At 41.6% G+C, this 17,646-nt stretch overlaps 1 protein-coding gene across 4 annotated transcripts in view; it reads left to right on the top strand.

Annotated features, from left to right (window-relative positions):
• ADAMTS6 (ADAM metallopeptidase with thrombospondin type 1 motif 6) overlaps positions 1–6,651 on the top strand; it is a 293,828-nt gene extending 287,177 nt beyond the window's left edge. For 2 of the 4 annotated variants that reach the window (XM_064596170.1, XM_064596171.1), the window contains exon 27: positions 3,505–6,650. In XM_064596170.1, the coding sequence (XP_064452240.1) occupies positions 3,505–3,614 (110 nt within the window). In that variant the 3' untranslated portion in view covers positions 3,615–6,650. Of the gene's footprint in view, positions 1–3,504 lie in introns of all 4 variants that reach the window. The other 2 variants (XM_064596173.1, XM_045895481.3) reach the window with 2 other exon arrangements.
• The last annotated feature ends 10,995 nt before the right edge of the window (positions 6,652–17,646 follow it).

Genomic DNA, 17,646 nt, shown 5'->3' with positions numbered 1-17,646 from the left:
AGGCCTATTGCCCCCCATCTTGGCAGCCCCAGTCCTGGCTCCTCCCCCATCTCTCCCCACCCCACCCCATTATGATTTACCTGCTTTCTGTTTAGTATCTTTTTGTTAATTTGCTTATGCATGCCAATGTGTAACCCTCCCTGAGAGCCTAGGTACATTTTGACAGGGATCCCAGAGACATAATACGCAATGGTTGATCTCAGAGGCAGATGTGTTGGTGGTGATAATGAGAGCTAACAGACTGAGTGACTCCTCTGTGCCGGCTGCCAGGGGAGGGGGTAGGGTGGAGAGGGGCATGCGCTTTGTAAGCACTATCCCATGTGTTCCCCACTTCACCACATCCTGTGAGCAAGTCTTGTCATGTGTGTCTACTGCACAGAGGAAGAAACTGAGGCTTAGAGAGGTGAAGGAACTTGGCCCAGGACAATCAAATATGGGGAGGAAGCAGCTCCAGAATTCACCCCCAGGCCCAGCTCACTCCAGGTCTGCCATTCCTCACCACTGTGTTATGGTGCTGGGGCAGGCAACTCGTATGCGCTCTTAAGGAGTGCCTACCTCTCTAAGCTAGATTCTGCTCCCAGGACCCAAATGACTTCCTGCTTTCAGTCAAGCTGGTTGGAATCACCGTAGTTGGCAACTAACTTGAGAGGGGTATTGGAAAGTTCAGAGAGGGACACCTTGGCAGCTGGCTTCTAGCCTACCCCGAGGCTAGACACTGCTCCTGGCCAAAGGACTGTGCTCTGGGTCTCTGCATGCTGAAGAGAGTCCTCTCATTTCCAGCACCCACCTAAGAAGCTGAATCCCAAGTTATTTATATTTGTAATAGCCTGACTGGGTGGATGGTGGGGTAATTGGAGGGAGGAACAACTTATGAATATTTTTTATTCAGTAGTTATCTGTTATGGAATCGGATTCCAAGGTCTAAATCTAAAAGAAAAATCTATGAATTTGCTTGTATTTTGCTCATCTCAGATTTTTCCTGGACCAGCAACTCTTCCAAAAATGGAGTAATGAATCTCCCAATAAAATTGAACCCCAGAAAATACTGACTTGTGTCAATAGGACAGCATTTTCTCAGTAGTAATCTAAATATTGCATCCTCATGGAGAAAGTCAAAGGACAACTTACTGTTATCAGGTGGTACGAGGTAATAACTAATAGTGGTAATAACAGTCGTAATTCAATGTTTTACACTTATCAAGTGCTCATAAACCTTGTATGCACTGCTCCAGGTGGCATCATAGGATATACATGTTATGTGTGGAAGTGAGAACTCTCATCATCCCTGTTTACAGAGGGGGAAACTCAGGCACAGAGAGGCTGTTCAGAGTCAAAAAGTCAGTAAATGAGAAAACTAGGATTAAACCAGGGCAGCCTGGCTTCTAATTTTATTTCCTTGTACTATTAAAGCAACCAATCCTCCTCTATCTATCAACTAAATCATCTTTATATTTTGGCTAAAATTTATTTTGAACTTGACGCGATCCATCAAGCCCCACTGCCAACTCTGAGGGGTAGTCTCTGCTGGTGGGCTGCCCCATTAAGGTGGTGATTTGGAATTAAAGATGAATGATACTGTGTTGGCTTTTCTCATTTTATAAAGAAGATTTTATTTATTTATTTATTTGAGTAAGAGAGAGAGCACAGAGGGAAAGTGAGAGAGAGAAGCAGACTTCCTGCTGAGCAGGGAGCCTGTGGGGGATGGGGAGGGGGCTTGATCCCAGGACACTGGGATCATGACCTGAGCTGAAGGACACTTAACCCACTGAACCACACAGGTGCCCTTCTCATCATTTTAATAATTGCATTACCTTGACAATATATCCCTCTTGGTAACACTGATAAAACCTTTTCCCCCCGACAAAAATATTCTTAGTCTAAACCTGTTTTGATTACTTTTTACTGGTCATGACAGAGAGGAAAAGGAAAAAAAAAATGCCAGGTGACCTCCAAATTAAAATATGTGGAGATCTTTTCACCTCAAATTCATACTTGATTCACAAAATATCATCTGATTTCTTTTTAGTACAAAGTTTAAAGAAATTTTTCTTGTCTCTCTTCTTTAAGTTTTCAGCCAAAACTTAAATTTACTGAGAATCCTAGTGCAGAAAGTTTCTATTCAAATTTCTAACTATTATTCTCTTTGTAAGTCAAATTGTGAGTAAGGGAGTTTGCTGGTGACAGCGTTTATGTTTGCAGAAGATTGAGGGCTCCCGTTTAAAATTTAAGTCTTTCACTGAAAGAGCCTGGAATGTGAGATCAATAAAATTGTTACCTTACTTCTCAATAATAATGGAAAACTTTCCCATTCCTTCGCATATAATTTCTCAAGTTTATCATATGCCTTGTGTACCATATATATGATCTCTTAGAACTTCAGTGGATTTCTGAAACCAGGAAAAACATGCAAATAAGCAAGCAACAATGACAAAACTGTCCTGTTACACTGAACTTCACCCAGGGTTCTGCCTGATTCTAAATACCTTCAGCAGTTTACCCAGGATGCTTCAGTATAACCACCTGGAAAAATGAGGGTGGAACTTTGATTCTGGGAGGCATATGGAAATTTAATTACCAGGTTTACAAAGTATTTTAAAATCCCCAGATACAAGTGACCAGAGGACTAGAGAAGAATATCATTATTAGAAATAGTGGGGTTATCTGGGGGGTGAGAGGGGTGCTGAGGATCAAAGACTGGTGTGCCTTTCTCTACACTGGCCCCTTCACCCCATCTTCTGCAACCAGCCTCAAGGGGAGATGGAGAAAGAATCATTTATTCACCTTCTGGCTGCAAGAACTACAGACCTCAACTGTGGCAATTCTAGCACTGAGGAGAAAATACACATAGGAAAAAAGAAGGCCATGTCTCACTTCCAAATTAAAAAAAGACATTTCTACATGTTTCCATAACCCACAGACTGCTGCCATTTGAGGCCAACCCCTCAAAGTTTTCCTCTTTGTCTAGTGTAGTTGCTGAATCTAGGCCACTGTCAGCAATCCTTTTCATTCACCCAGGCCCATCCCCACGCCTCACAGATGCAGAGATTCTCTTGAGACATGTGTACTTTGGTATCAAACAATGCAACTCATGTTTGATTTTGGATAACCTTGCACTGCTGAATAAAATAACCCTTGAGAAAGAAGCAATAAAAGCGCTGTAAGAAAAATGACTCATGTTTCCAAGCTGTCTAAAGTGATCACTTATCCCAACAAATGGTAATTCTTTCAAGACACAGTGGGCATGTACCATACTTATAAAAGTCTGGGAGAAAAGCCTTGCAATCATTTTTTTTTTAAATTGTGTTAAAATCTATCAAAAGAATGTTTCTGGTAGGCTGTACCAGACAGGGTATGCTTAAAAACAAAAACAAAAACCACATGGATGTGGAAGCCAAGGTGGATTGGTGCAAGGGGGTCCTTGCCGAACATGCAGTCCCATTGGCTTGTTTATGCACTTGTTTATGTGCCTCTAATTGTTTTCCATTTTCTGCCCCCATTCGTTAGAGTGCAAAGATGTGAACAAAGTGGCTTATTGCCCACTGGTGCTGAAGTTCAAGTTCTGTAGTCGAGCATACTTCAGACAGATGTGTTGTAAGACCTGCCAAGGACACTGACCCATGGAAAGCCAGAGAGAGCGCCTTGTCATTTCATCATGGAAATGCGTCCATCAAAGAGAGCCACCCAGAGGAAGAGGATTGATGGCCTTGCAAATGCATTACCCTGTGGAAAACGTAACCACTGGTCAGCCCTAGCTGACAGGATTTCAATATTATTTTAACTTCTGTGAAGTGGGATTTATTGATCCAAAGTGCTGGACACGGTATTAAGGAGGGAATGCCAGATCGGAGAGATCCAAACAACACAGGGAGACTTGCTTACTGTGGAACGTTTGTGTTCTTTCGAGTAAATCCAATAGCCTGTTTACCTCCTTGGACCATTAAGATATTTTTTATTATGGACTTAGCAATGACACTGAATCCATTTGTATTTAAAACTGTTTAAAATGTAGCTGTTATGACTTGGTCAACTATGGAAGTAAAAGAAGATTCAGAAATCTTAAGTCATAGCTTAAAAATATTTACTATACTTTATCTCACTACAACAGCACCACAATTTAAATTCTAAAACGGGCTTTTAATTGTAATTTAAGGAGCAATTATAAATCAAAAGTAATGAAAGTTTGTATTATTTTTCTTCATTCCACTTAATTTCCTTAGGAATAATCCCCCTGTTCTGAACACTGCTGTGAGCCATGTATAAACTCTATTAAACCGAACAACAGTGAAGGACTTAGCTGAAGGCAGTGCATCAGTTACTGCCGCTGTGCAAGTCTATAAATTCTGTGCTAAAAGACTGTGGCCAACTTGCCATTGTGCAAGTGAAGCTGAGATTTCCATTAAAACTTTAAGCGAAAAACATTTCGATTTCATGCAGAAGCCAGACCAGGGGTACGGTAGAGCCGAAGAACCAGGCCCTTTGCTGCCATCACACAGGATGCCTCAGTTCTTCTCTGAGTCACCCCACCTCAATTGTGTTTACATCCTCAGCGGCCACAGAGCAGCTTCTGCCCCGTTGGATTGTTGCACGCGTGTTGAGCTTACTGAAATGATGCCGTGCAAAAGATAGACTGGCTCAGTAACAACCAGGCAGATCCTTTTGCTGACAATTGTGATGGGTTCCAGATGTCCCTTCTTTGATATGGCAGAAGGGCATTTATTTATATGAGAGCAAGTGTGTGTGTGTGTGTGCGGGCGCTTTTGAGTGTGTGGGTTAGATGAGTGTGCTTGCACATAAATGTGCTATTTCTGTGAGTTTTAAAGTAGGCAAGGGATAACAACCAAAGAAGAAAAACTCATGAAGCCTAAAGATCATAAAGCATAATTTTAATAGTCACTCAACCAACTATTTTGTATTTGTTATGGATACTCTGAATGGCAATTAAATGTGAAACCAAGTTTCTTGGGCAAGTCAATTCTAGAATCAAATCCAGAATCCTAAATTAAATTGACTAGCTCATATTTTCCCTATCCACAAATAATTTCATATCATGCTCATCAAAAGCTTCAACAGTGGGATTAAAAGAAAGGTAAAAAAAAAAAAGAGGGTCCTTGTTTATGTTTTGTACTTGAACACTTGTAGCTTGCAGCAGGTTCCTGATGAATGAGCTTTGTATCCTACAGGTATGTACACCGCGCTACACCAACACCTCAAACTCAAACCAAATGGCTACTTTGTAAAGATACTACTTGCAGTTAAAGAGTATGTTTGACTTAAACCCGTCACTGTGTGTGCTCAGACTACATGTCAGGTGTATCGCCTACACCATGACCTAAGGTAGATGATTAGCTTTTTTCAGAAAGGAAAAGAGACTCACAGACTTCAAAAACCAACCTAAATGTCAGGTTTGCTATGGACAGTCAGCACGGGATGTTGTTCTGCACACTCAGTCGTGGTCATCCCTATTTTCTCGCCTGCTTTCTCTCTTAACACCACAGCTCACGTCCCTGAGCTTGCCAGAGAAAGCTCCTGACAATACACAGAAATTGCCAGGGCCCCTATGTATTCTGCCCTGAGAAGTCAAGCCCAAGTGCCATCTATTCAGTGAAGACGAGGCAGCCCATGAGCAGCATGGCCCCAGCACTGAATTCCCTTGGTCCCTTGCAAAGAGCAGTTAACTTGGTGCTAATGTGCCCTGGTGAAATAAATAAAAGATGAGTGGTTTCTGTGGCATTTTAGGCATAGGTTTCCTGTTAGGATCTGGTTTTCCCCACATAAATATCAGCTCATGTTTTTATTCCAAAAAGATTTCTTACATTACTGACTTAAGTCTATTCTACGCCTCACCTGGAAACTAACGTTGTGAGGACCATTGCTCTGGGCTCCCTTGACTGACGTTAGAAGAGGGGGCAGCTGGTGCTGCAAGGCCAGGAGCAGAGAGCTTCCTGGCGCAGCATCGGATTAGTCTGCAAAACGAACCGAGCACAGAATGTGACAGGACTAAACCTGAGTGGGGAAACAAATCGTATTCTACAGCACATCACAATACCGCTGCTAACTCTGTAGTCAACCACGTGGCTACGTGATATGCTCTCTTCCTAAATGCTAGCAATAGGATTGTCAGTGGAGGCTGAGCCACCATGGCAGGACTTCCCAAAAGTAGCATGCTATGTGGGCTACTTAGGGAGCCCCAAGGAAACTGGTACCCCATGGCTGAGAGCAGTACCTGCCACTGACATAAAGTCCTGCCAAAAAAGGGAAAGGTAAATATACCCAACTGATGAAAGCCCTTGAGATACATATGACTCCCCAAACAGTCCATTTCGTTAGGAATTTTATTGGAGTGAATGTCACATAGGTATCCTTAATAATACAGAATGAAATTACCTTTGTATTATTGTGATTAGTTGTTGCTTATTATTTTATACTCAGTATTAATGTGGTACACTGTTACTTTTTTTTTTTTTTGCTTTTGTAAATTATATTCTAATTTATTGCCATGTTTCCTAACACTTGTCCTACATTCATTCTCCTGCTTGTAATGAAAATGAAAAAGTCATTGTAACACTTGATGGAGTGAAATTCCACACCAGGCACAGATTTTTTTTTTTAACATAGATAATTTAGTAAAAATAAAAATTCAGCTTGTAAGAATGATTCAGATGAAAGTTGTCTATTCCCTGAAAAGTTGGTGTTAAACTTGCAGTAGGGGGAATCTATCCTTTGGAATACCACACTACACTGTCCAAATTATCCAGGTAGTATCCAGGATTGAGATAATTTGTTGCATCCTTACTACCCTCCTCAGAGATTGCATTTATTTGTATTTCAGTGCTATTAAATACAAGGGCTTTGGGTATTTCTAGTGGATCTCTGTCCCCAGATGCCACTAGTCAGCTATTCTAACCCTAGAAAGGAAGTCCAGATAGACTCATGACTCTTTTGCCTCCCTTCTCCTTTTGCTTTCCATGTAAATTCTTTAGCATAGAAGAGGATGTAATATATTTCATTGTGGAAAAGGTGCTGAACAAAAGTATTCATAACTTGAAGAAGGATTTTTCCACTCAGATTCAACAGAGAGCATAGGAACATGAGGGACATACTTTTCCACCTTCAGACATTTCCTCTGAGGCTGAACTAATGGTTCAGCCACTGCTGAGCTGGGGTGTACTATCACATGCAAAGGTAACTCAGCAATTTTTGAAACTCAGCAACTAAAAGGAAGGTGACCCTCCTGCATGCTTAGCTATTTGAGTGTGTTCATAATGACAATATCATCAATTATGTAGGAAGATGTGGAATGCCCAAGCAGGTTGTGCTTCAGTCTGCTTTCCTCCATATCCACCCCCACACACATTCAATCTGATATACTGGAAGAAATCAGGTGCAGTGATTGGATAGTCTTGGAGAGTATTTCCTCAGGGTCATTCCAGGAGCCAAATGTGGCTAGAGTATTATGAATGCTCAGTGAACGAGAAGACTCTGGGACCAGCTGTATCAATTTCCCACTGCATTTGCAAAGGGGTTGGGAAAGGGGGAATAACGAGAAATAAGGTTTGCCTTAGCTTAGATTCCTCAGATGCGAGTCTATCTGTTCATCTACAGTTGTTTTTAAGCTTCCAGTTAACTGTTTTCTCCCTTCGAAATATCTAAAGGGTACTTTCCTACTTAGGGCTCTAACTTCAAGGACAATCCACCCTCCGTGGAGATCTCTGCCACTCTCCAGAGAGCACTAGGATCATCCTTAAGCTTTTATGCTCCAAAAGGCCAGGTGATATTTTTTTTCAGGTGCATTAGGAAGAAAGTTGGTTATTGATCTTTGTAACAAAAATGTGTGAATTGGTGTGACTAGGGTAATCTTCATTACTTTTAAAAGAAAGGGGAAAAATGTAATTCAGGGAGGAAAAAAAAAGTCACAGTCCTGGAGGCCTGGAAAATTCTAAATAAGCGGCTGCAAGAAAGAGAAAAAATCAGTCCCTGAATAAAAAAGCGACAGAGAAGCTGCATTCAGAATTCTGTCTCATTCATATCATCAGAATGTGTGGAATAAACTAACATGTTTTCAAAAAGAAGAGCGGTTCACAATGGTTTTGTACCTCAGACTTGAAAACTCTAAGCTGTAACTTAAAAGGAAAATGGTCTTCCATCTTTTTCTCAGAGGGCTATTTCTAGCATTCTTTGTCCCTCGCTTGATCCACAGGGAGTATCTGAGGCCCGAAATCGAACAGCAGGGTGAGGGCTGGCTCCACTCTATGGGGAAACCAAGGTTGCGCTTGTACTGTCTCTTGGTTGATGGCTCCTGTTAGCCCACCGAAAGTCTTGAGCTGCATAGATGATGAAAGATAATTTCCAGGGCAATATCTATCTTTACTAGAACAACACTGTGTGGTTACACAAGGGTAATAGCACCTGATGTCCAGAGTCCAGGGGTTAGGGAGCCTGAATATTCCCATTCACCTCAGGACACAGAACATCATGCCTGATCGGTCAAGATTTCATTGCTCCAGACTTTAGATTTTGTGAAATTCGATCCAGAGATCTCTTCTCGGACCTTATCTTGGATATGTTACCTTAGAGATGTTTCACATAAAAGGGGCAAGTTATCCCGCCAGCCGCAGGCCTCCCAGAAGTCAGACTGCTTTCTTCAGGTCAATGGCTTGACAGTGGTGGCTTCTACTAGCTCAAGGCCAATGCGATTCTTGGAAAGGCCTGGTCTGTGCCCAGAAAGGGCTTTTGTGCATAGCAGGCTACCTTATGGACCCACAGGGCAGTAATTGTGAGATGAGGCCCTTGAAATCCCAAGCAAAGATGTCGGCAGGGAGTTCTAGCCCAGGGCCTGTCCAGACCAGGTGTGGCCTCTTTGTGTCTAGAGAGTGGCATCAGCCATGGTCATTCATTTATATGACCAATATTTGCTGAGTACCTGTTGTACACAGGTTCTATCCTAGTCACTTAACATATGTTCTCTCATTGGATGGGTTACAACAAAACTATGAGGACAATACTGTCCATCGCTACTTACAAATTCCAAAACTGAGGCTCAGAAAGGTTGAGTAAGTTCCAGTGGGAACAGAACCAATAAGGAGAGTGTCACCTCTTTGGCACATGGACGGTTGCTGCCTGATCTACATCTGGGACCGGGAAATTTGGAAGGATGCTCCTCTACCAGAGAGAAAGTGACTCATAAGGCCGGAGGAAATGCTTTTCTGGGAAGCAGTGGGCCTGAGGTCTTGGGCGGGGCTTCGGGGGTCAGGAAAAGGTGAACTTTGGGCTCCTGTCTCTGTAGGTGGTGGTGTTCACTATGAAAATTCCTATGTCTGGTGACAAAATTATACATGGGGACCCAAAGTGGTTTCTAAGCCTGTAGTTAGAGTTTGTGGGAAGAGGAGGAAAATGAAGGTCAGAGATATTCCAGGATATATGGTGTCTGCAATGATAGTTGGCAGCCAAATACAAGAGAAGGCTCTCACCTCCCATGAAATGTCCTGTTTTGAATCACAGAGCCTGTTCCTGTCTAAGAGCCCCCCACACCATTTCCAGACATGCCCGATGGCCTCACTGACCTGTTTCAACACAACTGGAGCAGAATGATTCCTGTGTTGGCTTCGGGTAAGTTTCAAGAAAGGTGGGTTTCTCTGTTTCAGTCAGAGCTGGACCATCAGGTTGCTGCCAAGCAAGCACATTCTTTGACCTTCTGTGGTGGGTCTACAGAGTGGAACCAGGTGTTCTTTCAGCCCATGCCAGAATGTACTGGCCGCCCAATTCGCCACCTGCCTCCACCCCACCGACTGGGCTTTGGCTGGCCCTCTACCAAACAGCTGTGCCGGGAGCCACAGGTGGCCGCCCACACTTGTGCCCAGGCCAGCAGCTGCACTGGCCTGACTCAGCCTGGCGAGATGGACCTCATGTGCCTCTGCCCTTCTGCCTCAACTCCTCCCCAGCCAGGGGCCAGGGAGAAGGAAAACTAAAGCTTCAGTACACTAAGAAATGTTTTTGTGGTCGAAAGGCAATCAAAACACTTAACTGTTCTCTTCCCCATCATCAATTTGGGTATTTCACTTTTAATGATTCAAATGAATCTGATGTAAATGAATAGACATTTAGTTCCTGTTTTAGGGGGGTATGTTACTGTAAATATAAAAATTGCCTAGTGCTGTGTATCTAAATATAAAAACAAAGCAGGAGGACAGCTCAACTTCAAAAAAATGTATCTGGAAAATCATCCTAGGTATCTAGATAATAACTACATACGAGAATATTATTTGATATACTGAAAAAACACCTACAGCAGTGGCTAAAATATAATGAGTTTGAATTAAAATGGGAAGCAAAACAGAAGATGTTATTTCAGCCAAACTAATTGCAATAAGAAATAATATGATTCATCGTTTTAAACTTTAGAACAGAAAAAAGCAAAATTGAGAAATTAAATATTTTATTTTGAGATTAAAAAGAGAAAGTATACATTGAAATTTTGAAACAAGATAACAACTTCGAGCCACATTTAGTTTTGAAGATTTTCTGAATGTAGGCTGGGCTAGGAAGATGTTATTACCTACTGTGCTTAGGGCCCAGTTTCCCACCAATGTGGCAGACTTGCTGGAGGGAGATAGCGAGAGACACACTGTTTTATTTCATCCCACACTTGATCTCAACTGGAGAAACTACATGCACCAACCATCTTTTATGTCTGGCTTTTCTTTAAGTTTATTTATATATTCATTTTTAAGCAATCTCTACACCCAACATGGGGCTAGAACTCACAACGCCCAGATCAAGAGTCGTAAGCTCTTTCAACTGAGCCAGCCAGGCGCCCCTGACTTTTTTAAGTCAGTACATTAGAGCTTAACACTCCAGATGAGTATTGTCCCCTTCAGAGTAATTACTGGAGATTACTCTGTACTCATTGTGAGAGTAAAATCATCATTCAAGACAGTTTTTAAATTGTTTGTTTGGACTATCTCCCAGGGTAGAATCGATTCGAATTTTGCAAAAGCCCAAAACCAAATCTGGTGAGTGATCTGCATATAATCATTTTGGCAACAAGTATCTAGTGTGCCTTACAAATTGACCCCAGGTGATAACACAAAAGGAACTCCAACTATGCTTTGAGTAAGTGACTACTTTAAAGGATTTCAGTCATTTGTATACAAAAGTGCTGGTGTTTTGTCTAAAAACTATTGGCATTGCTTTATAATCCAACTCAAAATTAATATAATATTTCACTAAATGATTTACTACTGCAAATTCTAAAATTAGCTGGAAAACTGGACCCCCTAAATGGCATGTTGTCTGTCAGGGAGAAGAAAGATCTCTGACCTCCCCAGAATGAGAAACCCTTCAATCCAGGAAGCCAAACCACTTCTCAGACCCAGAAGTTAGCAAACAGCTGTCCTTAAAGGATTCTCCTTCCTGGAGTCTCTGGAGAAAAAAACAACTGCCCTTCCAGAGGGCTAATTAACCAAGGTCTGTCAGCAACATTAATGAAGCTGTGGCTGAGTGTGCAAGACTTGGAGCTGTGCTTCCTCGTCACTGAGTCAGCAGCCATACAGATGTGCCTGACATACACAACTCTACATGTGTTCCATTTATGCAGCTTGAAGCATTTCCCATCTGCTTAAATGATACTTGTGAGATGAGCCTATCTTTAACTGGCTGTGTTAGGCTAAAAATCCAGTTTCCAGTGTCTTCCTCTTTGGCCTGTCTTCCCCCTAGAGTTTTCAAGGAAGTTGTTAATGATGTATAAACAGATACTTAAACATGTGGGGGGAGACTACCATCTTAAGAAATTCTGAGAGTATGTCTTTTGAAGAGGATAATTACTCTCTATTTATCTAACTTCAAAGTGTGAGTTTTCACCGTGGGTTTTTTATAAACCAGATACTCATATATATCGACACAAATCAAAAATTTTTTTCCCAACGTTTTTGCTGGATCATGCCTTAAAATCACAATTTTTACCTCCTCCCCTCCCCAAGAACCAAATCATTTTAAATTCATACCCTCTCTCCCTAAACAACTTTAACAAGCCTTCTTGGGTGGCCAGGAATTCTTGTTTCTCAAAATTAACAATGACAGCCGTGGTCAGGGACACCGTTGGAGTCCATTGTCACCATGAATCATGAAAACTTCACTTAAAACATGTTTATATTTTTGCCCCAAATAGTTTAACCAGATTGATTTTTTTATCAACTTCATAATAATTCAATTGCTGATAATTGACTAGGAGAAAAACCCTGATAAGACAGACAGATGAGGTCCCTTTAGGGAGTTCTAATGAAGAAAAGAATGAGTGATAACGTATTTATTTAATGCAATGTCCTCTATAAGAGCAGGGGATGCTGAGGAGTGAGAAGTATTTCTTATACTGTTGAAAATATATAATTCAATGTCCTTTACTTGAGGCAAGAAATTGCCAACCTTTCTTTGTTTTTTATATACGTTGGAAAATTTCGAACCTATGCAAAAGTAGAGAAACTAGTTTAATGATGCCTCCTTCACTCAGCTTCTACAGTGATCAACATGCCCAGTCTTGTTACCATCTACTCTTCTTTTCTACTGTGGCTTCTTTAAGCAGACATCACATCATTTCATCTTTAAATACTTTGGAATCTATCTCTAGATGATAAAAACTCTTTTAAAAAATGACTAAGTACTGGGTGCCTGGGTGGCTCAGTTGGTTAAGCGACTGCCTTCGGCTCAGGTCATGATCCTGGAGTCCTGGGATCGAGTCCCGCATCGGGCTCCCTGCTCGGCAGGGGGTCTGCTTCTCCCTCTGCCCTCTTCCCTCTCGTGCTCTCTGTCTCTCATTCTCTCTCAAATAAATAAATAAAATCTTTAAAAAAAAAAAATGACTAAGTACTGTTAACAAGATATTTATATTTTCATCATACAATTGAATTTGCTCAATACTGTCATCAAACTTGGGGAAAGTAATTATAATTGTGTACACCACGTCATGTGCACCTGTTATGGGCTCTATTCCAGGCAGAGTTATAGGTGCATTCTGTCCCTTATCTTGTTATCATTATAATTGATTTTCTAGAGGAGGAGACGGGGGGCTGGGAAAGGAGAGATTCCTCTTCTGGCAAGTTGAGCCTAGCAGACCTGCGGAAGACCAGGATTTATGGAAAAACAACTCTTCTACCACCAGTGCTGGTCTTGTTTTTCTGGTGCAAATCACATTTGGGAAGAGGAACATCCAGGTCTTTGCCTGTTGGTCCCAGAAGAGTGTTCTAAAAACAAGTAACTCATGGAGAAAACAAATCCTCCTCTGGCCCCTCTGACAGTGACTGCTTTGAGCCTTAGTCGCATCAGAAAACATTCCTTGCTGTAACGCCTTGTTGCCGCAGATGACTTTAGCCACATTTTTTTTTTTTTTTACTATCAGCATGTCAGAAGCTACCCTAGTTAATGAAACTTCTCTCAAACTTCCCCTTCAGTCTCCAACGCCATTGCAAAATTTCCAGCTGTAACCATTAGTAATGAATTGTAACCAGGCTCAACTGTGGAATCAAATGTGTAATTGAGTTATTTTTGTAGGGAAGTGTAGTGATGTTAGCAATTGATTTTTTTTTAAATGGGGTGGCGTAGAAAGAGAGCAATAAACCAAATAGAGCAAGTGTTAACAAATGGTGAACGTAGGTGATGGGTAGGTACATGGTAAGGAAAGAGTTCGTCCCCATCGTGTGTGTGTTTCTGTGCATGCGTGTGTCAGGGTGTGCGATGGGGGGGTGTGTATGGAAAGAGAGAGAGCACTAGTGTACTGATGTCGTAGTCAAAAAAATTAAAGCTTAGTGAACTACTCTTTTCTTTCCTTTGTCCTCTTTGTAAGCAGGAAGCCAAGTGAAGGGCCAGAGTTGGACTCATAAGTCCTGCATGTAAAGAGTGGCCAGAGAGGAAAGCAACTGGGCTCAAAACCAATTCTGAGTCCTAGTCCAAGAATGAGTTTTTCTCGAGTCAGAGCAGTGGTTCCCAGACTTTCAGATTCCATGGACCAGTAAAATTTCAAAACTACTTTGGAGATGGACGTAGAGTTGCTAACATTTTACTTTGCCAAGTAAGGATATTTTGAAGAAAAAAAAAATCTATCAGTTACTATTACCATAAAAGGTACCTTTCTAAAAGAAGGTACATTTGAACTGTAAAAAAAGTGAATACATTTCGCTTCACTTTAGTAGAAGTCTCTACATCATCCTTATTTTTGTATTTAACATATTTTCAAATAAGAAGACTTTCAATTATAAGCATACAAAACTAAACAAGTGATTTGAACGCTGAGAGCAGGACAGTTCCAGAGTGAAGCCCACGGTGCCACAAGGTCCTGGAGGACTCAGGGGCTCCTCCCACCTTTCCCCTCTCCTGTCTCTAAGTGTCCATGGCTCCCTTCATCTGTAAGACAGCGACAACATTTCCAAGGGGAACACACAGAAGAACCAGCAGCTAGCCAAGAAGAGAGGCCGTTTCTGCTGCTGTGTCAGTTCCAACGAGGAAGAGTGTTCAGAGACCCCTGCAAATTTGCCCTCTGGTTGCAGTGGCCAGAACTGAGCCCCACTCCATACACGAGCACCAGGGAGGCAGAGACTATCTGCGGTATTTTTGCCTCTCTACTGCAAGCTGCGTCTGCCACCAGGGGCAGGGATCAGCTATTTGTAGGACCAAGGGACTCTATCAGGTCTCTGAAGGCCTCGTCTGGGGCTAGCATGCCTGAGTGTGAAGCCCGATATTTGGGAGCTGATCACTTAAAGCTTCCCTTGCTGAGGCCTGCAGAACCTGTTGAGCATATATCTAAGAGTCTAAGAGATGCTTTATTTAATTCCGTCCAAGTTTAGAGCAGAGATTTGTGTAAATAACCCTCAAAGTCTTTTTACATTGCAAAGGAGCTTGAGGAACCCTGGCCAAATGATATCATAGCTCTTGTTGAGAAAAGTGTGAATAATCTCCCATCATTTTACCCCCAATTGCATATGGACAATTACTCATCTTTATTAACTGCCTTCTTGAATTATTCATGAAAGCAAAGATATTCAAACCCACAGAACTGGCCTTGCCATATAAAGGAAATTGTAACAGCTCCTAGTGAGAGTTGTTAATGTAATTAAAATGAACTTTTTACTATGTTGACAAGCTATGAAAAATGTGGTAGCCCACAAATAAGTTTAAAACATTTTAGCCTGAAGTTGCACTCTCTTTCGTGACTGGTCGCACCCCTGAAATGGTATAGAAGGTAAATTACAATTTTAAGCAAAAATTGAAGAAACAGATCTCCAGAATAAGATGACAGAATAAAGCAATAAGATAGAAGCTCTCTTCCCCCCTGCCTAACAAAATAAAACAAACAAAACCAAAAAAGAATAATAATAATGATAAACCCTACCAGCAGCAAACTAGAGAGGCAGGATAATTTTCTGCCATTAATATTGAAGAATGGTACCTGAAAAAAAGTCTGGTTCAGCCCACAGCTTGATACAGCTTCTAAATTTGCCTCCACCCGTCATCAATCGTATGTAGGAAAGAAAGTGAGTCAACCAAATCCCGAAATTCTCATTAATACTCTCCATCATCAGAAGAAGCAGGCCGAGGGACTCAAGAGCAGAAGTCCCTACCTACCGCAACTGTAAGGATGAGAAAGGCCACCATCTATGAAAAACAGGGTGGGCATTGCTCAGAAAGTCAATGTAGATTTATCATATGTGTCAGGAATTCCATGTTTGGGTATATACCCCCAAGAGACTCTGAGGATTCCAGTGGTAGGGTCTGGGGAAGGGAAGGCAGATGTCCCTCTGGCCACGAAGGTGGCAGGAAGCCCCGATGCAGCCCAAGAAACAGGCCAAGGAAATGGACGAGGAAGATACGGCATTCAAGCAGAAACAGAATGAGGAGCAAAAACAACTCTAAAAGTGAAGGCCAAAGGCCATGGGGAAGTCCCCCTGGCCACAGGTGGAATTAAGAAATCTGGCAAAAAGGAAGCTCTTCCTTGTGCCTGAGGCAATGGTGATCCTTAATTCCATTCCTGTTTAAACATCTGGATTCTCTGTCATAGCGTCTGTTGCCGCCTATAGCTGGAATGAAGTGTTGTCTTAGATCCTGTTGTACATTTAAGAATAAACTTCTATTAAAAATAATCTCTAAGAAAAAAAGAAAACACAGACTTCAAGGGATATTTGTTATACCTATATTCATAGCAGCATTATTCATAAGAGTCAAAAGGTGAGAGCAACCTGAGTGTCCATCGGCAGATAAAAAAAACAAAATGTGGTTTATCTTACAATGGAATATTATTTGGCCTTAAAAAGGAAGGGAATTCTGATATATGCTACAACATGGATGAAACCTGAGGACATTATGCTAAGTGAAAGAAGGTAGTCACAAAAAAGCAAGTACTGTATGATTCCATACGAGGTACCTAGAGTAGTCAAATTCATAGAGACAGAAGGTAGAAGGATGGTGGCCAGGGGCTTGGGGGAGGAGGAGTAAAAAGTTAGTTTTAATGCGCACTGAGTTTCAATTGGAGAGAAAGGAAAAGTTCTGGAGATGGATGATGGTGATGCTTATACAACAATGAACGTGCTTATGCTACTGAACTGTGTGCATAAAAATGGTTAAGTTGTAAATTTTATGTTATGTATATTGGACTACAATTTTAAAAAGAAAGAAAACCCTCAAGGACTTGCCATCTTCTAAGCACTATGCAGATATTGGGAAAAGATCCTAAGCCTACAGGATAGGACACACTAGCCAGATAAGTGGCTTATGATACAGGGCTGTGGTGGAACGTATTATTGTTCCCAGCTGCTCTCCTGTTTCCCCATATTGCCCTTTGCCGTGTGACTTGAATTAGTCCCTGCTATGGAACAGTTTGCTTCCCTGCCCATTGACTTTGGGCTTGGTCATATGACTCACTGTATTTAGCAAATGGAATTTAAACATATGTGATATATTTTATATCCTGGCCTTTGGTGGTTGGCTCTTTCTTTTTTCCTTTTGCCATGAGATTGTCTTGTCAAGAATAGGCACTGCATGGATGATTTCCATTTTGGATGTTCATTTGAGTGCACTGGAAGGACATATCCACACTAAAAACAATGAAATGTTGACTTATTAGCACATACTGTGCATAGCAATCGAGTGATTCTCTTTCCCTGCATTTTCCCCATAAGGGGAAATGCTTCCTGAAAATGTTGCCTTAGATAGAATGTTCTTTTCTGCCACATGCTTGGCTTCCCAACTTGTGAGCCAGGTTCTAGATGAGGGTGACTATTCTGAGATTGCATTGTGAAATCTTGCCTCCTCCACATTTATCTAGAGGAATGAAAAGAGCCCATCCTTATGAGCTCATGGGAAAATTCTGGAGCTCTTGCCAGAGCACCAAGAGGAAAAGCCATTGCTTCAGACAGATAGGGGTATCCAAACCTGGAGTGGCAGGACCATTAATCACCATAGCCCAATCCCTCAACTTTCTTCCTTAGCTTGTATAAATACACCCTCCATTGTTCTTGGTTTTCTTTTCTATTTCAAAATTCAGAAGTTTTCTTCTTCTACTTGAGATGTGTAAGTTGCTAAATCTGGGGCAGATCCTTTCTTTCCCGATGTAACTGTACAGGAATTCTCGCCTCTTCCCTCAGTGTCTGCCCAAAATCGGTACAGTTA

This window comes from Mirounga angustirostris, unplaced genomic scaffold (assembly GCF_029215605.1).
Source record: "Mirounga angustirostris isolate CCGP_5_RB_7025 unplaced genomic scaffold, mMirAng1.0.hap1 SCAF_7, whole genome shotgun sequence".
Lineage (NCBI taxonomy): Eukaryota > Metazoa > Chordata > Mammalia > Carnivora > Phocidae > Mirounga > Mirounga angustirostris.
This window is presented reverse-complemented; position numbering and strand designations above follow the sequence as displayed.